Raw genomic sequence first — 21,492 nt, 5'->3', positions numbered from 1 at the left:
ACATGAAGTTCGAGCACAAGAAATCCTGAGTAGTATGGGTGCCGTTTGGTCTGCTATATCTAGGCATTTGTAGTTCAATTTACCTGTGTTTGTTTCCTGCAGAGGCCCTTATGTAGGCCTTATGCAGATTTGTAGAGTGTTTAAAGCAGGTCCAATGCTGCATTAGCTAGTACGCTAGATTTGGTTGTATTAGGTAATATAGACTTGCACAAATTGATGGAGCTCACAAAAAAAGATTTTTCTAGCCTCTACAGCTATACTGAACATGAAGGTGACCAACCAAAAACAATCTTACTTTTGTTGGGAATGCTTCTTTCCGAGCGCAGGATTTCATTCAACAGCATGCACAGCCTGATCCATCGTCCATTCACAATCGGACCGCTCCCACTTGCCCATGCCTGACCGTGCCTGTGCCAACAAAGAAGACGACAGTGGCCGCTAGGGTTCTGGTGGCGGCGGCTGTGGCGGGTTCAGTGCCCTCTCTCCGACTCTCCCTCTATTCTTGCCCAACTCCGGCAGGCTTAGAAGGGGCTCAAGGAAGGCAGGACGGCCAGACGGTGGGGACGGCAGGAGCGTAGCGTTAGGGTTTCGGCGACATAGGAGGTGGCCAGGCTAGGTTGGGGTGGGGGCATCCATGTCCATGGTGGCGGCGGGAGGGCTGGGGGAGGGGGACAAGGAGGCCGCCGTGGAGCTCCGGCGAGACCCTAACGCGCGAGGCGGTGGGCGGTGGGGTGGTGGGCGTCCATCGCAGAAGAAGGGGAGAACACCAGATCTAATGGGGGTCGAGGGCGGCGGCGGCGGTGACATAGACGTCACCGGAGCCGGGCGGGGTGAGGAGGCTGCGGGGGAGCATAGGAGGAAGAAGCGGATACGCGCGGGGAAGGAGAGGCTTGCGGACGGAATTGTGTGCGCCTGCGCACGCGGGCCGTATCAGTTTCCTACTTTACTTTTGTATGTACAGAATAATCAAACACACATATTGTGCATGTTTATGTTGGTTGATGCGTAAGATCTAATATAGGCTAAACTAATGGCATTGTATATATAAGAATTACTACTTTAGGTACCCGCTTGCAACTGTAACTCGCCAACGCTTTTATCAAATCTGTCCTAGTCTCAATAGCTGTCTACTACATGTCCACCGTTCTTTTCTTTAAATCCTTTGTTGAGATAATCAACTCCATCATCCGACATTTCTGGTCGGCAGGTATCCAGGATCACTACCCTAACTCCTCTATTGCTTTCCGCTCTTGGGACGACATCTGTCAGCCAAAAAATAGTGATCTGGGTATCAGAGACCTGCACGCCATGAACAAAAGCCTTATCCTACATGCTTCCCGGAATATTGCCACACAAAAAAACAAGTTTCTTACTGATATCCTTAAAGCCAAATATCATGCGAACAATTCTTCTGGAAGGCAAAGCATCAGGACCAAAATCGATATTCTGGTCACCCATCCTGCGGGTCAAAGACATCCTCCATGGCAATTGCATATACCAAATCCACAAAGGAAAAACTTGCATCTGGTCCCAACCATGGTGTCATATTTGGTCAAACGTCCATGACCATGTCAACCTTCCAATCCTACAAAACCCATTGCCCAAAGTGGTTGCTGACCTTTGGCACATCGCAGACACTTTCAGCCATGACGCGACAAATGCTATTTTGCAGGTTCCCACTATTTGCAGCCAGGAAAATAACATTCTCACATGGAAACCGGCCACCAAAGGAACTAGTACAACAAAAGAGTCATATCGTTTCCTAAGTTCGCAACTTCAGGTACAACCACCAATACGGCCAACACAAAGTTCTGCCACCATGCATCAAAACATTCACATGGAGGATATCAAAGTGGCACTGGCCATTGGAGATCGAGCTGGATGGTACTCAACGCATATTGGTAAGCAACGCTATTTTAGTGGTCAGATTGAAAATGATGCACATCTTTTCTTCTCTTGCGACTACGCTCGGGCTATCTGGTTTGTAGGCTTCCAGCCAGCCCCCCACTTCGCACTTCACTTCAACCAAACTCATTTGATGATCTGTTCCAAAAAATTTTAACAATTATGTGGTATATCTAGAAGATTCAGCAACAAATCCTGGTTCTGGTCAATATGGCAAATACACAATGCAGTGGCAGCAGATATGCACACTGCCAATCTAATCCAAAATACATATGACGAACAGACCACAAGGACGATCACACTCCCACAAGGACTGCAACGCACCAGGGATCAGTCTCCACCAAGCCCTAACCTGCACACCACTTTAAATCAAATTGGTGTGCAGGTAATGAACGGGTTAAACGCAGGAGCACACAAGCACAACACTCAATAAGATCCCAGCTCCAACCTCATGCTAGGATCGATATGCCACCAGGAACTCAACAGTACCACGCCAACAACCACACATGTTGCAAGGTACTGATCTTTCACACGCAGGAACAACAGCACAAAATTAAACACAACAGTACCAACACCTCATGCAGCAGGGTAGGGCTCTAGGGTCACAACTCACAATCACGATACCAGCCCTACTACAGGGACCAAGATGCTTCACAGATCACGGATGCATCTACACTACCATATCGATCACCATCCACATGCAGACCAGCAGGACTAGGAGTGCTCATCATCAACACTCGGGTGCAGCCAACACAATCAGTATAGATACGAGGACGCATCCAAAATACAACATCAGTTGTTAGGCAGAGGCAGTGCCCTAGCTGTGGCATCAACAGTTGCTTCTTTGCTCAGCCTAAAGAACACAAACTATCTAACTGACTATCAGTCTCTGGTATCATTCTTCAACAGCACGCAATGATTTACCCTCACCACCAGATCGGAGGATAAAAGCATTCACATAGCAGTTCATCCACACAAACAGAGAGGCAATCAATTCAAGATATACAAGATTGGAAGATTACTAAATCACACGGCACACTCTTTAGCCAAGCAAGCGCGTGCATCTATGACTTCTAATCCATCTCTGTACTCTATGTACTGTTCCAATCCGGCTCATGCCCGTTGCTGATGTGGAGACCGGCCGACAGCGTCCCCTTCACATACCGTCTACACACTGTGTGTGCACGAGCGCGTACGTGTAAGTCACCCAACCCAAACGGGTGTGAGGTGTTTCCCCAAAATTCTACACTAAACCTCATCTACAATTTTATAGTCACTGTAGCTTCGGAGAGGCTAAATATAAAGAATAAGGAAGAGGAATCCCTCCTAGGATATGTTTTTAGATCCACCATATTGTCTGATTTTTAGGATTAGTGTATGTTATATAAAAAAAGGTTCTCATGCTACTGACTCCGGATATAAACAAACCAAAGGACATTAGTAACATAATTAGTTCAATGAACAATAGATTGACACCAGACTAGGCCATCGTGGATTTTCCTTTTACTTCAACACAGACTGCACAGCCATAGCCATTGGATGACCACAGCCATAGCCATTGGATGAGAAACGGACATTCCAAATTAGATCGTGCACTATTCATCTTCTTCCTCCCGCCCGCCGCAAACCTCCGCCGCCGCCCCGGCAAGCGGCTCCTCTGCCGCGCAACCATTTGCCACCGCTGACCCAGCCAGCAGCTCCCCTGCTGCAGCCGGCGTCGTCCACCAACCACCGGTCCACCACCGCCGAGTCAACTCCGCCCTCCCCTAATCCCAATCCCGCGAACTCATGGTCGACCCCTCGCCCCGCCGCCGGCACTGCCACACGGTTGTCCTATCCCACCCCCTCGATGTCTCCCCCACTGCCTCGCTCGCCACCAGCCAACCCTCGGGCTCGCATCCAGGGATCCCTGAAAACCTGCTGCCGCCTCATCCACTGTCACACTGGAGGAGGAAGACGCGAGCGCTGTAGGAAGCGTGCAGTTATATAGGTCGGGAAAGCTGATGTATCTCTAATAGATTTAGCGGCTAAATTGTACGTTAACACAAATAGCGACACCCTGTCTTAAAAAGCTATGGCAGGTTATAGCAACAGCTATAGCAAGAGGTTTAAAACATTGTTTTCAATACATCGAAGAAAATAAATCAGCATATATTTCATATAACCAGGCAGTGACTGAAACACAAACGAAGTACTACGTATAATCCTAGGTATAGCACGTTTACACAGAGTAGAATGGTAACCCTGTCACAAAGACGACAATTGTCTTTCACTGTACATCCGACTATGCCGAAGGTTGATCAGGCTGGGGAGCAGTAGAGCTGCTGCCGTTCTTGCGGGGCATGCTGAAAGGCCCTGTCACCGTCCTGCCCATGAACTTCCCGGCTTTACCAAGGCCACTGCCGACAGCACCAATACCAGAACCAACGAGGCCAACGCCAGCACCAATGCCAGTGCCCACAAGTCCAACACCGGAACCAACTAGTGATGCAGCACCGCCAACAGCATCCATTGTGCTACCAATTACCCCAGCCTGCTTCAACCGCTTCCTCTCCTCTATGGCTTGCTTTTCCATCTCTAGGGCTTCCAGCTGCTCTTCCTTTGTAAAGGGGTGATACTTTACCTGTAAGGGTTGAAAAATAATATATTCGTACCATCAAATTGATCATGGAATTAACTCTTAATTTTTCCAGTCAAATAATATTTCTTTCTCAAGCTGGCAGTCCATGAAACTACATTTTGTTCCAACCATGACTTTAAACAATTCATTATGCCATAACATGTACCCAGTGCAACAAAGAAGCAAACTGAAGAACCAATTTTGCGAAATGAAATTAAGAGAACTAGTCAATGACATTTTTCAGTCTATACCCAAGTTGAAAGTTCTTATGCGGTGGCCAAAACAATTGGCCTCTTGATTGGAAGTACTCCCCCTGTCTAACTATATTTATGACATCAAATAAGTATCATTAGATTTGTCATGAGATATATTTTCATAATATACTTACTTGACATCATAAACATCAATATATTTTACCTATATATTTGGTCAAACTTTAGACACTAACCAAGAATGCACCTAGAATTGCATTCTTTCTGGGACGGAAGTAGTAACTTGTGCTCTAAGTTGTACTTTGACTATCTATACATATATATGAAGTCAACCCCCCCCCCCCCCCCCTGTAGTTAATAAGCCCTGCTTCCTAAGCACTTCCTAGATAACTATGCTAGTTAATTATAGTCATTAAAGACCTTGGGCAGCCCAAGAGGTGTGTACGGCTGCCAAGGCACCTATCTGATTAGCTATGCTCTAATGAGCTGTTTGTAATCAATGCAATGACTACCTCTATATATAATCAAGGAGACGGCCTGGGGTTTAAGGTTGTTCAGGCTAATCAAGTCTGCGTTACCTCCAACATTTGGTACCAGAGCTAGGTTAGACACCAGAGAGCCACGAGGCCAACTCCTCACCTTCTCCACCCCATGTCGACCTCTGCTGAGCGCGCTGCCAGGCTCAAGGCCAAGGGAACCGGCGATGTAGAGCTGGGCGACTCCTCCGGCCGTGCCGCACGCTTGAAGGCTGCAGAGGAAGCAGCAGCGCTGGTAGTCCAGGCAGCAAAGCAGGCGGCGGCTGCTGCAGAGGCGGCAGCAAGGACGGCGCAGGAGCTGCGGGCCGAAATTGCTGCTGAGAAGGGAGAAGAAGAGGATACAGAGGAGGAAGAGGAGGATCGGGGGCTGCGGACTCCGTCGCGAGACAGGAGGCGCTCGCAGTCACCACTGCGGGACCGGAGGCGCGGCCACGGCGGCGGTCGCTACGAATCACCGCACGGCAGAGTGGTGTACCGCGACTCCGGTAGCAGCACATCGTGGCCGATGCTGGACAAGTCGAACTACTACGAGTGGAGTCAGATCATGAAGTTGAGGATGCAGGCACGCGACCTCTGGGACGCCATCGAGGGCGGCCCTGTCCAGTTTCGCGATGACAGACGTGCACTGGAGGTGATTGTCGGGGCCGTGCCCAAGGAGATGGGCATCCCACTCCTCGACAAGGCTACGGCGAAGGAGGCGTGGGACGCCATCGCTGCGACTCGCATCGGCGTAGACCGGGTCCGTCGAGCAACGCTGCAGCGCCTACGCCGCGATTGGGAGAACATCGGCGTCAACCCCGGCGAGCAAGTGGAGGATTTCGCCCTGCGTCTGTCAACTCTGCACCAGCAGCTTGTCATTCATGGTGACAAGGACATCACTGAGGAGCGTGTGGTGGAGAAGTTTCTGCGCACGGTGCCAGCCAAGTACGCGCAGATTGTTGTCGCCATTGAGCAGTTCCTCGACTTTGAGGCGCTCACTCTTGAGGAGGTGACTGGAAGGCTCAAGGCGGTGGATAATCGCGAGGAACAAGCGCTGACCGAGCCGGTGGCCATCAACGGCAAGCTGCTGTACACCGAGGAGCAGTGGAGAGCGCGCTGGAGGAAGGAGAAGAAGGGAGATGATGCCGGTGGTTCTGGTTTCAGGAACCAGCGCGGTGGTGATGGACGTAGCCGCGGTGGTGGACGAGGACGAGGCAGAGGCGGTGGACGTGGTGGCGGACGAGGAGATGGCAATGTTACTGGCCGCGTCGGCCCCAACACCTGCCTCAACTGCAACCAGGAGGGCCACTGGGCACGTGAGTGTCCCCAGCCGCGCCGTGAAGGTGCAGAGCGCGGCGGTAGAGGTGGAAACCGTGCTGGCCGCGGCGGAAATCAGGCTGGGCAGCGTGACGGGAACCAAGGAAGGCATGAGGCGCGCGCCCAGTACGCCGAGTGCGATGAAGATGGCGCTCTGTTTCTGGCACGTGGCTTCATTAGCCTGGAACAGAGCACGCCGGCGCACAGCTACACGGCACAGCACGTTGAACTTTTCCAGCCACGTGCTCGCGCCTATCTCGGCGTGCACGAAGAAGAGGTGGACAGCGGCTGGTACCTGGACTCCGGCGCGACGCATCACATGACCGGGCGCCAAGAGTTCTTTGCTGATCTGAACACTGGCGTTCGAGGAACGGTCAGGTTCAGGGACGCGTCGAAGGTAGAGATCAAGGGCGTCGGGTCTATTGTTTTCCAAGCCAAGACCGGTGAGCAGAGGGTCCTTCATGGCGTCTACTTCATTCCGGCGCTGAAGAACTCTATCCTAAGTCTGGGTCAGCTTGATGAAGGAGGGTCCAAGGTTGAGATTGACGATGGCGTGCTTCGCATTTGGGACAAGAGCCGCCGTCTGCTCGCCAAGGTACACAGAGGGAAGAATAGATTGTATATTCTGCATCTTGAGGCTGCACAACCTCTCTGTCTCGCGGCGCGCAAGGATGATGAGGCGTGGCAGTGGCACGAGCGTTTCGGCCATCTGCACTTCGACGCACTCCGGCGACTCAGCAAGGAGGAGATGGCGCGCGGGATGCCGGTGGTCGACCATGTTGAGCAGGTGTGTGACACCTGCGTTACCACCAAGCAGAGGCGGCGTTCCTTTCCGGCTGCAGCAGCATACCGTGCCCAGAATCAGCTTGAGCTGGTGCACGGTGACCTGTGCGGTCTGGTCACGCCAGCGACACCGGCGGGCAACCGCTATATCTTGCTGCTCGTCGATGACGCTACCCGTTTTATGTGGGCTGTGCTGCTGCCATCCAAGGACGCAGCAGCAGAAGCAATTAAGAAGGTCAAGGTGGCAGCAGAGGTGGAAAGCGGGCGCAAGTTGAAGGTCCTGCGCACCGACAATGGCGGCGAATTCACCGTCGCGGAGTTTGTTGCATACTGCGCTGATGAAGGTATTAAACGGCATTTCAGTGCCCCTTATTCACCGCAACAGAACGGTGTTGTTGAGCGCAGGAACCAAACAGTGGTGGCCATGGCACGAGCTTTGCTCAAGCAACGCCGGATGCCCTCTCGGTTTTGGGGGGAGGCTGTGATGACGGCTGTGCACATTTTGAATCGATCCCCGACGAAGGCGCTGAAGAATGCCACTCTTTATGAGGCGTGGCACGGCCGGGCACCAACAGTCGGCCATCTCAAGGTCTTTGGCTGTGTGGCCTATACCCGGCGGCTTACTCAGCTTAGTAAGCTCGATGACCGCGGCGAGACTGGCGTGTTTATCGGTTATGCGGAAGGGGCCAAGGCATACCGTATCTATGATCCAGTGTCCCAGCGCGTGCGTGTCAGCCGCGATGTGGTGTTCGATGAAGGCCGCGGCTGGGACTGGGCATCACCGGCAGCAGGCACATCAGAAGCAGCGGGCAGTGAGTTTACTGTTGAATTCCCATGGGCAGAGGAACTCCCTGAAGCAGGAAGTTCAGCGTCGCCTTCACTATCTCCTCCGCCACATCCTGCATCGCCTGGTTTCTCTCCGGTGAATGCAGGAGAGCCTGCAGCGGAGGCAGAGGCGCCTGCGTCGCCCAGAACACCTACACCAGCTCCAGTAAGTCCTCAGGTTGAGCATGTGACCCCCCTGGAGGATGATGATGAAAGGGTGGATGCCTACCACGACGATGAAGAACTCCGCTATCGGAAGATTCACGACATTATTGGTGATCAGCCAACCCCTCCGCCGGCGCAGCGGCTGTTTGCAGAACTGAATCTCACCCATTCTGGTGAGCCTACAAGCTATGAAGAAGCCAAAGATGATCCAGATTGGCAAGCAGCGATGAAGGAGGAGCTGAGATCAGTAGAGCGGAATGGGACTTGGGAACTTGTTTCTCCCCGTCCTGGTCACCGTCCAATTTCACTGAAATGGGTGTTTAAGCTGAAAAAGGATGAACATGGAGCTGTAATTAGGCACAAGGCAAGACTTGTGGCCCGTGGTTTTGTGCAGCAGGAAGGAGTTGATTATGAAGATGCTTTTGCACCGGTTGCAAGGCTAGAATCAGTGCGTGTTTTGCTTGCCCTAGCAGCACAAGAGGGATGGGCAGTACATCACATGGATGTGAAGTCTGCATTTTTGAATGGAGAACTCCAGGAGGAGGTTTATGTTACACAGCCTCCAGGTTTTGTAGTACCAGGAGAGGAGAAGAAAGTGTATAGGCTGCACAAGGCTCTGTATGGCCTAAGACAGGCTCCTCGGGCATGGAATGCCAAGCTTGACTTGACTCTCAAGCAGATGGGTTTTGAGCAGAATGTGTATGAAGCTGCTATGTACAGGAAGGGATCAGGTGACTCCCTACTGGTAATTGGAGTCTATGTTGATGATTTGATCATCACAGGAGTCAACCAGCAGAAGATTGAAGCTTTCAAGGTAAAGATGAAGCAAACCTTTGAAATGAGTGATTTGGGTCTTCTGTCTCTCTATCTGGGAGTTGAGGTGAGACAATCAGAGGGGAGCATCACTCTGAAGCAAACCCATTATGCTAAGAAGATACTTGAGCTTGGTGGTATGGCAGGTTGTAATCCAGCCACCACACCCATGGAAGAAAGGTTGAAATTAAGCAAGGAAAGCACAGCAAAGGAAGTAAATCCAACTCAGTACAGAAGACTGGTTGGCAGCTTGAGATACCTAGTGCACACAAGACCAGATTTGGCTTTTGCTGTAGGGTATGTTAGCAGATTTCTGGAGAAGCCAACAACTGTACATCTTCAGGCTGTGAAGAGGATCTTGAGATACCTGGCTGGTACTCTAGATCATGGGCTCTGCTACACCAGAACAACAGGCAAAGCAAGGTTTGTGGGTTACAGTGATTCAGATTTGGCTGGAGATGTTGATTCAAGCAAAAGCACAACTGGATGTTTGTTCTTCCTTGGAACCAGCCTGGTCAGCTGGCAGTCTGTCAAACAGAGAGTTGTTGCTCTGTCTAGCTGTGAGGCTGAATATGTGGCGATGACAACAGCTGCAACCCAAGCTTTGTGGTTGTCAAGACTGTTTGCAGATTTGTTGGGAAGAAAAGTTGAGGTGGTGGAACTCAGAGTAGACAATAAGTCTGCTCTGACTTTGGCAAAGAATCCTGTTTTCCATGACAGGAGCAAGCATATTAGAATCAAGCATCATTTCATCAGAGATTGTGTGGAAGAAGGTAGCATCAAGACAGAGTTCATTCCCACTGCAGATCAGCTCGCTGATATACTAACTAAAGCCTTGGGCAAAACCAAGCTGGAAGAGATGAGGAGCAGGATTGGGATCAAGGAGATCAAGATTAGTTGAAGCAGGTCTTAGGGGGAGAAATGTAGTTAATAAGCCCTGCTTCCTAAGCACTTCCTAGATAACTATGCTAGTTAATTATAGTCATTAAAGACCTTGGGCAGCCCAAGAGGTGTGTACGGCTGCCAAGGCACCTATCTGATTAGCTATGCTCTAGTGAGCTGTTTGTAATCAATACAATGTCTACCTCTATATATAATCAAGGAGACGGCCTGGGGTTTAAGGCTGTTCAGGCTAATCAAGTCTGCGTTACCTCCAACACCCCCCCCCCCCCCCCCCCCCCCCCCCCCCCCCCCCCCAATATTGGGTTTGAGGTGTTCCCCTAATTATTTACAGTATTAGTGCTATGTGAAGACAAGACATTTTAGATGGATGCAAAAAAATCAAGGATCCAAAGGTCTAAGCTAAGGAGGCGGCCCAGCCTTGGGCAATGGATGGGGCGTGAGGGACTCCTTGTCAGCCCTTGTTCCTAGGGCTAGGTTATTCCAGGTCATTTGTATTTGTAAGAAAAAGGTGCATATGTAATTTTGTCACCCTATGGGTGAGTGTAGCCAGGATTCTTTACCCGTTTCCCCCTTCTTTAAGATAATAATACACAGCTCTCCTGCGTGTTAAAAAACGGCCTGACAGAAATAGACAGAACCCTACTGTATTCAGCACAGCACCCACACATGGACATGCTGCATGAGTGACAGGAGGTACGAAGTAGTCAGGAGTGAGCATGAATCTGCCTGCTGTTGTTGGCTAGCGCTGGACCGCTAGTGCAGTTGAGCCATCAAGGGACAAATTGAGCCCCCTTGTCACCATTATGATTATTGCAGGGAGGAGTGCAGAGGCTGTGGCGGACAGAGGGCAGATAGGAGGTGGGGGGGAGGGGGGGGGGGATAGCAGGAGTCATCACCAGCATGTTGTTGGGAATTAGGGCTGGGGTCAGGAGCACATGAGGCTGAGGCCTGTGGTGTTCTGTAGGAGATCCAGGCCAAACACAAGCGTGCATGTAAAATGTGCACTGCCCATGAAGATCTGGATGGCTCGCTCAAAGTCATAACCTAGAGTATGCGTCACATGGATTTTTCTTAACCATATGTGAGTATGTGGCAGAATGTACTAATAGACTAAGAAATACCAAGTTGGAAAAGCAATGTTATTAGGTAAACAGAAAAGGAACATGTGCACATAACAAATATGTATTTCTTATTCACAAGTCCTCTAGGATCTCTAGCTTCAAGGCTATATGCTACTCAGGTTAAAGACGTAACAATAAGTAGAAACCCACACTCACCTTAAGATGTAATGTGCCTCTATCCTTGGTGTCCCTATTTTTAATTGGATCCAGTGAATGTAACAGCTTCAGAGTGACTTCTTGGGTGATCTCAGGTTCAAGAGTGTTCACTACTAGTTTTGCCACACCCAGCCTCTTGTCTTGCTGAAGTTTGTCTTCGTCGTAAACCTGTGAAATCAACCACAAATATTGACAACAAAATAAGCCAGGTTGAATTGGTATCTCATATTGGAGCAGTGTCAAACATTAAGAATTTATACGAGAATGTCCGAATTTTGTTTTGTACAAAGGTCCAAGCCATTTCTTGAAAGTCTCAATGTACATTTTGTTTAGCAACGAAAATCGTTTGCTCCAAGCAAAGTTTATCAGACACCCACAAAATTACATCAAATGGTCAATATGCAAATGTATCACGGACAGTTAATTAGTGCCCCTTTTATTCGTCAGTTTGAACATGCTAGTAACAATACATTAGTCTAACATAATGCTGCTGGGTGAGGATTAATTAAGAACAATTTCAAGCTTAACTTAGGAATGTAAAATAGAGTATTGGGGGACTTGGGATTAGCTCTCTCCCTCTCAATCCTAGCAGACCATAACACCCTCGCCCAGAAAGCTCCACCAGGCAGCTGCATTCGACCCGCGTTAGAAATTGAAAGCCTGGTGCAGGTGTATTTTCCAGGCTGGGAACCAAACACGCCCCAAGTGCACACTGCCACCATGATCTCCACTGTAGCTCCAAGACGAGCTGTTTCCCAAGGGTGCAGGAGTGTTATGGGGAGTCAGCTTGGGGGCCAGGGCCCCATAGGATTAAATAGAGGGATTGGATCAATTATAGAGATGGATTAGATTTGACCAATGACATAGGTTGGATATGATTTTGTTATGTTTTAATTGGGCCTTCCATAGGTAGTCAGGAATCCTCTCTATATAAAGGGAGGTGATGTGCCAAGGAAGAAGGAGGGTGAAAAGAAGAGAGTATACCAGGGTCTGGAGTAGTGTGGTAAGTGGCACCCGAATCGGCAATCCAGTCGGTACCAGCAGGCGGTGTCAGGGCCATGGTGCTGAAGGATCTGGCCAAGGCCGCCGGGTTCCAACCGACAGGCCCGGGCAAGATGTCGGGAGGTGGCACCCACGAAGATGCGCCGGGAAGTGGAGCCCACGCAGACGGGGAGTGAAACCCTGGAGGAGCTCCAGTGAGCAAGGCTGCTGGTGGGCGAGGCTCTCCGCCTGGAGCCGGGAAGGGCCACATGTAGATGCGCCCCGACCACGGGTTGTGGAAGGAGGGCCAGGGTGCACCCCGTGGGGTCGCGGGCGTAGGGGCTCCGGAGGGCGACTGCACCGGTGTGTGGTGGCTTCCGCGGCCCCCACGTCCCCCTCCGCGGCGACGGCGGCCGCCACGTCCCCCCCCCACCCCCGCCCGGCCCGGGAGGAGGAGAACCAAGAAGCGACGACGGCGGTGGAGCGAGGGAACGCGCCGGAGGAGTAGCGGCCAGGGCAGTCGAGGAAGACGAGGACCCTGGCGTGGAGGTGGACCCTGGCTGGACGCCCTGAGTGAGCTCCTCCATGACAAGGTCGTCACGGACCTGCAGGAAGGAGGGAAAGGGCCTCTGCCGGGTGATCCACGTCCGGAGGTGGGCGTAGCGGTCACTGAGCCCGCGGAGGACATTGAGGACCAGGATGCGGTCCTCCACGGGCCAGCCAAGGTCGCCGAGGGAGTCCGCCATGCTCTTCATGCGCCGGCAGAAGTCGCCAACGGAGAGGTCACCCTGGACGAAGGTGCGGAAGCTCGCATCGAGACGTAGGGCCCGGGCTTCGGCATTGCCCAGAAACTGGCCCTCGAGCGCAAGCCAGGCCCGGCGAGCGTCAGCAGAGTTGCGGACGAGGTCGTGGAGGTCCAGGGAGATCGTCCCGATGATCCAGGAGAGGACGACACTGTCCAGGCGCAGCCACGATGAGGTCTGGACTGCGACCGAGGCGTCGACTAGGACGTGGTCGTCGAGGGCGTAGCGGCGGAGGGTGAGGAGAACCAGGTCCCTCCAGCGGGCGTAAGAGGGCGACTCAGGTTCGAGGACGACCGGGACGAGGAGTCGGATGTTCTGGACACCCCCGGCCTGGTAGTGGAGCTGAGCGACGTGCGGGTCGGCCGGGTCGTGCCAGATGACCGTGGTGTGAGACGCGCGGTGACCCGTCGAGCCTGAGGAGGTGGCCGCGGTGTCGTAGGATGTAGGGAGGACGAGGAGCTGCTCCGCCTCAGCGATCTGGCGGGCCAGGGCATCAGCCGCGTCACGCTCGCGCTCCAAAGCGAGGGCGGCCGCCCGCACCCGGGCCTGGCTGTCAGCAGCAGCAGCCCGTGCAGCCACGAGAGCAGCGGCGAGAGCGGAGCTGGCCCCTGCCGTCTGGAGAGGGGCAGAGGGCGGCAGAGGAGGAGGAGCGGGGAAGAAGAAAGGCTCCAGGTTCTCCCCCGCGACCCCCAGCGGCAGGGGCGTGGCTGCCTGCGCCCGCCCCTGCAAGCAGCGGCGGCGGCAGCTGGCCAGGCTGTCCAAGCCCGCGCCCGCGGCGGCAGGGCCAGCGGCCAGGCCCTGCCTGCGCCCGCGCCCGCGGCGGCAGGGCCGCCTGCCGCCGCGCCCGCAGCGGCGGGGCCGCCTGCGCCCGCGCCCGCAGCGGCGGGGCCGCCTGCGCCCGCACCCGCAGCAGCGGGCCCGCCTGCTGGCCCGCAGCGGCGGCGGGGCCACCCACGCCCGCGCCCGCGGCCGCGCCGGCACCCGCGCCCCGCGCCCGCAGCGACAGCGGCGGCGGCCGGGCCTTCCGCGTCCGCGGGAAGGAGGCCTGCGCCCGCGCGCTGGGCCCAGGACGGGTAGGGAAGGGAGGGGAAAGCCTGGGAGTAGGTTGGGGAGGGAGGGGGAGGACGGCCAGCCATGGCGGCGGCAAGAAATCGGCCGGCGGCGCCTGGCGGCTGGGTGGGAAAGGGGAGGAGGAAAGCCTAGCTCTATACCATGCTAGAGTTGTGATTTCATCATACTAACCCTAGAAGGAGGGTAGCAATGTATATTGGTCATACATGGGCCTCATGGGCCTAATACACATACTCTCATACTCCAACAAATATATATATAGAATTACCTCAAAACTGACAGATTGGGTTTCTTTGTCTTCGACAATCAGATCAAATGTTTCATTCCATTCCGGATTCAGGTTGTCATCTATGACTTTTGTTTTGACCTTAAACATTGGCCGCACGTACAGTTTCACATAAGGGTCTGATTTACCGATCATCTCCTTATTTTTCAAAGAAGTTGCTTTTACCACAGTAACAGAAAGTCTTCCCTGAGGTTTAAGCTCCAAGTCACTAGGGAGAAAGAAAAGGTAAGCTAAGTCATCAGTGCCAAATGGGATCTGATATCAGAATGTATAAAAACATTTTTCCCAGCAACATACAGAAACAAAATTATCATTAGCCCTTCTAAGCTAGCAAGAGATACCTCTGGGATACTTAAAATCATTCATAAATTGCTAAAATAATTTGTATCTAGTTGCAATTGCAGCATTAAGTGTCTAGTTAAGGATTGACTGTATGGATCTCTTTCATAACATGATGTATGCATCCAGCACATCTCTCAAATATTAAGCAAAATAAAAATGGTGTACAAAATAGATATTGGACAAGGACAACAATAACGAAAACCTACAATTTATAAATAAAAGGACTAATCAGCAGAAGTAAGTTGAGGCTTTGTTGAGCTATCTATTTTAAACAGCTGAAGTGCACATTCTAAGATGGTAAGATAAAGAGAAAATAATATGTTAAGGAAAACCCACCTTGTATCAACATTGACACCAAGTTTAACAACATGCCTGTGTGGCCACAAGAGCATATCAGAAACAATTGAATTGACAGTGTCCTAATCACAGGGAAAAGAACCATGGTTATATTTATATATTGTTGCTGGTAGGACTAGAATGTTCAAAATACTGTCTAGTCATCATACATCAATCATGTCAGAAAGTCCAGGAACTGCAGTTAGGCTTCCTCCAATGGCCTTCAGGGTGTACTGAATTTTTGGCTCTGGCTGGAGCACAAAGAACCCAATTAAAAGAAACAAATGGGAAACGCTCTCTTGATAGTTGAAATTGCTCAACTCTGGAAACGTACTTCATAGAACATTTCTAAAAAGTTTACATTATCAAACTCATCAACAGACATCTCAAAACATTTCAAAGAAATAGTGTTCTTTTTATCTGATTCTATATGGTTTCTGAGAGATACATAATTCAATTTTCCTAAATTGCCCCCCATCCTATTTTAATTTAGGCTACATTTTATGAGACTTAATATAGTTTTTCATTGGCCACTCGGGTTAAATATGGGTAGTTCAGGAGACGAATAAACATAATGGTGTAATATTGAATTTCATGCACCAATCAGTATATGAAATAGCTAAAGCTATTCAGGAAAGGTTGACAACAATTAACTTCAACGCAAACATAGACTCAAAGTAAACCACAATTTTTTTCCATCAAAATTTGTTTGCCAAGTCTCAAATTCAGGAGCTTTGGCTCTCAAAGCATATTGACTATTGAGTTTCATTCACCAACCAGTTTTCTCAAAATCTTGACTGTTGAGGAAGGTGGGAAATACAGTTCATTTGGTGGCAAGGGATGTAAATTTTAAAAAGGCAACATGGTAAGTGTACTTAAAATATAAAACGTCAGATAAGAAAAGGAGGTAGTACTGGGTACTAGATACTTGCATCAGCAAGGAGAGCCACAACAACAGCAGAAATGCAAGGGATGTCTTCAGACAGTTGAAATATAACACGTATGACAGTATAGACCTGAAGATCCTTGAGCTGCAAGATGGTTGGGTAAAAATATAAGGACTTATAATCAAGAACAGTTGCCTTCCTAAATTATCGTGTGGCAAAGAAAACCTGAATAGGCAGTGATGCAACTACAGCATCAACAGCTAGGATTATGCTTGGATTACCACCCCAACGGAAATCTATATCCATGATGATTTGGCCTGGTTGAAGATTTTGAATACGAATACCTTCACAAATCACAACAAACAAACAAAACACATCATATTTTAAGTCATCCTTATGTAGTCCTGCATCAAGATTCAAGACGATATAAATGCAATTATAAACATAATTTATATCTGTTTGTCATAAATAATATGTAAATCATAAACTCACTTAAACATGGAAGTTGACATGTTTTATTAATTTATAAGCAATTTCAGCCAATCATTAATTCCACATAAAGTAATTGCAGTTACGACAAAAAAAAATCATGCCTTGATTTCCAAATATTTAAATGTGCAAAGTCAATCTTGTGTATAATATTCAGCATTCACTGTAGAGTACGAGTAACAAACTTTGTTATTTAAGTATATTATCTCCACAGTATAACTAAATGCATGTTCGAATCTTCAATTCTAAGAGATAGTACGCACCAAAGAAGAATAAACACAAATTAATAGAACTGAACATGCAACGTATAGACAGGAAACCTTCTATCTTTGGTGACACATTTCCAAGAGAAAATTTGCTGAACTTCAAAGATTTTATTCCTGGAGGCCGGTAATCATCTAGCAGTGGTTCAACAGATTCCTTAACCACTACTGTTGCAGCCTAAAATTAAATGAAAAGTAAGCTCAGCACATATGGCTTATGAACAGTAGTGCTAGACAATAAGTAGGGTAGGGCACAAGATTGCAGCAAAACAGACAGCTAGGCATGTCTTAACAAAGATGGAAATGCAAACAGCTGACACTATCCATGCCTGATGGAAACTGTAGTTATAATGTACAATTTGAAATTTTATAATTGTGGGACAGCTTAACCTATCTAGAAAAGTTGAAAGCCATATTGTACTATTAAAAGACTTCATTTTTCAGTGAATCTAGAAAACTAGGAATCAGATAGGTTCAGTATGAATCAATCTCTAACCCAATCGCCATTGCGGCCTTTACAAATGATCGGTTAACAGTATAGATTAAAGCAAATGTCATGTACATGATCATTCAGGTGTCCTGATGCTTATTTTCAAGTCCAGCGAAGGTTTCACTAATCTAAGACGTGAACATTCAATACCAATAAAATGGAGACTCCAAACGCCAAAAACTTATTTATTTTTCATGCTCAGAATTTCTGGTCTCAACACATGGACAAAATTAACTCAAGAGGTCAGCTACGTAGAAAAATAAAACATGATCAACAAAATAAAAAAATAATAAGGAATATGATGAGACATACCAATTAAAAAATCAACAATATGAAACATCATACAAGGAATGAAGAACACTACAATGGTATATCATATGGATGATTATTACTAGAAAACATTAACAATAAGTAAAGTACTTTGCAGAACTGTAACTAAGATTAAGACTCAAGTAACTTTAAACTTACTTCTACAACGAAAGGCCAAAGTTTGCTTAGATGCTTGTTCAGCCATTTAACCTGCAGCAAACAATTAAATATTAATTCGGCAGGTCCAATGAGTTACAGAATATGTTCAGAGGCAGGGTCATAATCTCTCAATTTTATGTACAGAATGTTTTGTAGAAAAGGAAAAGAACTAGTACAAACTCTTTGCACCACCAAGATATCCTATACATAGATAAAGTCAAACCAATCATCATAGTTATTTACAGTGTGAGGAAAGCTAATAGACTAATAATATCTAAAAGGGCAGACCCAGTGCCGGAGGCTCCCACATGAGTGGGGAGTGGGGTCTAGGGAAGGGATAAACCGAGACAAGCCTTTCCCCCGCAAAATCTATGGAGAGGCTGCTTCGAACTCACGACCTGGCGACTCTGCGAGACAGCTCTCACCATTGCACCAGGCCTGCCCTTCTTAATAGACTAATAATATCTAAATATACAAATTCAATATTTGTTACTTTTGTAGTTCTGTGATGATTCAAGAGGTGATTCATAATATACAAATTCAATATTTGTTACTTTTGTAGTTCTGTGATGATTCAAGAGGTGATTCATAAAAAATTTCACCCTTCAACTTCCCCCACTTAGTGGAAAATGCCTATCCGTGTTGTGTTGGTTCACTAAAGAAATGTTCTAGTTCTTAGTAATTGACGGCCAAACCTGTGTTCAGTAGTCAAAGAGAATAAATCATGGAATAACATAAACTAATAATTAGCTTGTATCGCTCTTCCAACTTCCATGGTTACTCTCCTAAGAGTTTTGGAAAGAACCTCCCTATGAAGACAGGAAACTAGCGACGGCCGATAGGTTTACCCTTTTTATGTCTTAAATGAATTGTAAGCAATCACTTTATGAAAGGAAACATGAAGCAGATATGTTTGCTGAATGTTCAAGACCAAAGTCTTTTGATCAATCACGTAATGTCATGTATACACTAAGCTGCGAAGGTGTCAAGGTTAAAACTAGGGAAGGAAAATGAAACAAAGTATACCCCGGCATATCTACCCAAAAACAAAACTTGATGGGCCAGCTTAGGCTAGCCACAAGCTTTATCCTTGCCCACTACTCCATCCATCCCACTGACAGCCTACATCCAATAGCTGAGCGCCAAACATCCTAACCCCAAACACTGGATGCATATGGAGCCTGCATCAACTCTTCTCATCACTCTGACCGCTGGGGCTCTTAATGATGGCCAACCAGGTTGCCACTACTGTGCAGATCACACAAGTACACGACTCGTCAATGCATGCCTACCAAATGTCTGCAGTTTCATCGCCATGTTTCAGTGCTTACAGTATCACTAAAAAAATGTTTACAAAAGTTACATGGTCAAGTACAAACCGCCAGGCCATTAATATATATGCAAAGAGCTTCTATCAGCCAAGTTCACATATCAAAAGATGCACAATAGTATTGGGAGAGGATGCTTTGGGAAGATATAAAAAGTGTTGATGGTGCAGTTATTTTCTTCCGATATAAATAAAGTTTGTAGCAGATGTAGAATAAAGTTCGTAGCAGGTGTAGAACATTTGATTTTTTTAATGAGCATACCATATTTTTCCTAATATTTCTGTGTCGTCATGGATGATGCACAACTTTCATATCAACTATGCATTTTCGTTATATTATACCTTTTTGTATACCTCGGTGGATAGAATTTGGCAGTTACTATTATGCAATTAGATTTAACCCAGAATACTTGGACTCTAGTCACAAAAAAAAAAGTGTACTTGGACTCTGTGTTTCACCATTGGCTATGCTGACAGTGCCCCATCCCCATTACAGAATCACGGCACCAGTAGCTGCTGAACCTACAATGGATGTGCATCAAATTGACAGCAGCCACAAATAGCCCCAAGGTGCTCAAACCAGCCCTAGTGGCTGCTGTGCTGCAACATATTGCTACCCTAAAGCATCAATTGCACTCACCTCAAGCCCTCCAGAATTCAATATCACCTGTGATCGGGTCAACTACAAACTAAGAGCCTTAGATATCCCCCATCCACACAACCAATTTGATGTATATTTTTTAGCATTATCGATGAGTTAGCCAAGTGTCTCCACTTGTGGTAAATTAAGCAAGGGTTAGGCTGTCAAGAGACTCGCTTTGTGAGACCCCAACTTCTGTTAAGCTATGCATTCGAACAACTACAATTAACTTCCTACAATTTACCAGTTGTGGATCCAGGGGTGAGGTCACAAACACGAGACGATAGACATGAGACACCACACCAGAATGGCTGAACTGAAGGCAAGGGGTGTTGACATTTTAGTAGTGGCGGAAGTGCTGCCAACCTGCTCAAACTGCGGGAAGGATATCCACTCCGGGAAGCTATCACCGCACAGCTTCCTGAGGTCGTCCCTGGTGAGAGAGCCGAGCACCTTGATATCCGCAGCCTGCAGCAAGGAAGAGAGGGAGACACACAACGGAACTCAAATCCCGCGAAAACCAAGCCTCACAGCTACTCCTGAACTGAACGATCCAACTCCACGGTGTAGCGAGAACGGGAACGAGGCACACACATTCCCGTCTCGTCGGCGGCGGCACAACCCTAACCAAACCAACTCACCTTAGCGATGCGCTTCGTGCTGCGCCGGCGCATGACGCGGCTCCAGCCGGCCATGATGGCGACGCCGACCATGACCCCCATCACCATGCCGGATATCAGCCCCATCCTGGCCGCCGCCGCCGCCGGCCAACTTCGCTAAGCCTAGAGGACGCCTCGGATCCCCCTAGCTCATGGAGCGAGCAGCGACTGAGATCTGGACGACGCGAAGAGGGGAAGGGAAAGGGGGCGGCAGGCTGCGCTTTCGTCTCGCGTGCGTTTGCGTTTCCGCTCGGTTTTGTGGCTGGGAGAATGGGGAAGAGGAGGAGGGAATTGATTGCTTGGTTAGTGGGGTGGCCAGAGGAATGAGCTGTTGGCTTGCTGGAGCGGGGCAAGGAGGTGGCCAACTTGACTTGGCGATCTTGAGGGGAGGAAAATGAGGTCAAAGCAGAGTCGGCAGCGGCGAAGGGGCACGGGCACGCCGTGTCCTATCCGCGGATGGGGATCCGGATTCCGGAAGGGCCTCGTGAGCCGGATCTTTTTTTGCTTTTTGTTTTACTAGCAAACATATTAATATTAATATAAATATTTTGGCTTTTCAAGATTATCGCTTTAACGATGTATCTAGACTAGTGTATATCTAAATATATAGCAAGAAAAAAGTTTTGTATTTACAAAAGCCAAAATATTTTATAATTTGGAAATGGAGGGAGTAGCAAATATGATCTTATGTTATCCTAACTTGCATTAGCATGGGTCATGAATCAGGATCAGGGCACAAGAATAGTTTAGAACGTAAAAAAAAAAAGCAAAATAAAAAAAAAGTTAAAAGAATTTTTTGTGTTAGAAAAACTCGTCATCTCGGATCCCCTCTCTGGTTCCGGTTCCTCCCAATAGCACGTGAAAACGTGAGAGGTTGATGGAGATAGTCCTGTTGCCTTTTCCATGAGCACACACAAAGAAACAAAGACATAGAGGCACGTAGACATATGGTGGAGCCAATTCTCATTAGATTAAAATAGGTGTACAATGATCTCTTTATATGCAGAGAGAGCCTTCAGGGTATAAAAGGTAGGAGCCCGATCAGTCCTTCTAACGGTGGGATTTAATCAATCCCGCTAATAGAGGATTCTTATTAGCTTGAATAGTCATGTTCT

At 48.6% G+C, this 21,492-nt stretch overlaps 1 protein-coding gene across 1 annotated transcript; it reads right to left on the bottom strand.

The window, feature by feature from the left end:
• Positions 1–4,037: 4,037 nt before the first annotated feature.
• On the bottom strand, positions 4,038–20,733 carry LOC136549603 (calcium-dependent lipid-binding protein-like). Its single transcript, XM_066540936.1, has 11 exons — positions 20,360–20,733; positions 20,085–20,186; positions 17,752–17,802; positions 16,851–16,971; positions 16,267–16,385; positions 16,083–16,185; positions 15,325–15,401; positions 15,155–15,237; positions 14,459–14,684; positions 11,336–11,503; positions 4,038–4,528 (listed from the first exon to the last, which is right to left on the bottom strand). The coding sequence occupies exons 1-11, from the start codon at positions 20,462–20,464 to the stop codon at positions 4,190–4,192; spliced, it is 1,494 nt and encodes a 497-aa protein (XP_066397033.1). The 5' UTR covers positions 20,465–20,733; the 3' UTR covers positions 4,038–4,189.
• Positions 20,734–21,492: the final 759 nt, after the last annotated feature.

The sequence above is a fragment of the Miscanthus floridulus genome, chromosome 4, assembly GCF_019320115.1.
Source record: "Miscanthus floridulus cultivar M001 chromosome 4, ASM1932011v1, whole genome shotgun sequence".
NCBI lineage: Eukaryota > Viridiplantae > Streptophyta > Magnoliopsida > Poales > Poaceae > Miscanthus > Miscanthus floridulus.
Note: the sequence above shows the minus strand (reverse complement) of the source record. Positions and strands in the feature narration are given on the sequence as shown.

Bases quoted from the DNA above. Each gene is read 5' to 3' on its own strand.
- LOC136549603 (XM_066540936.1), bottom strand. From the start codon at position 20,464: ATGGGGCTGATATCCGGCATGGTGATGGGGGTCATGGTCGGCGTCGCC. The intron at 16,186-16,266 runs GTTTTCTTTGCC...ACCATCTTGCAG, and splicing joins TTGCATCACTGCCTATTCAG to CTCAAGGATCTTCAGGTCTA. The intron at 14,685-15,154 runs GTGGGTTTTCCT...CTTTCTCCCTAG, and splicing joins GGTGTCAATGTTGATACAAG to TGACTTGGAGCTTAAACCTC.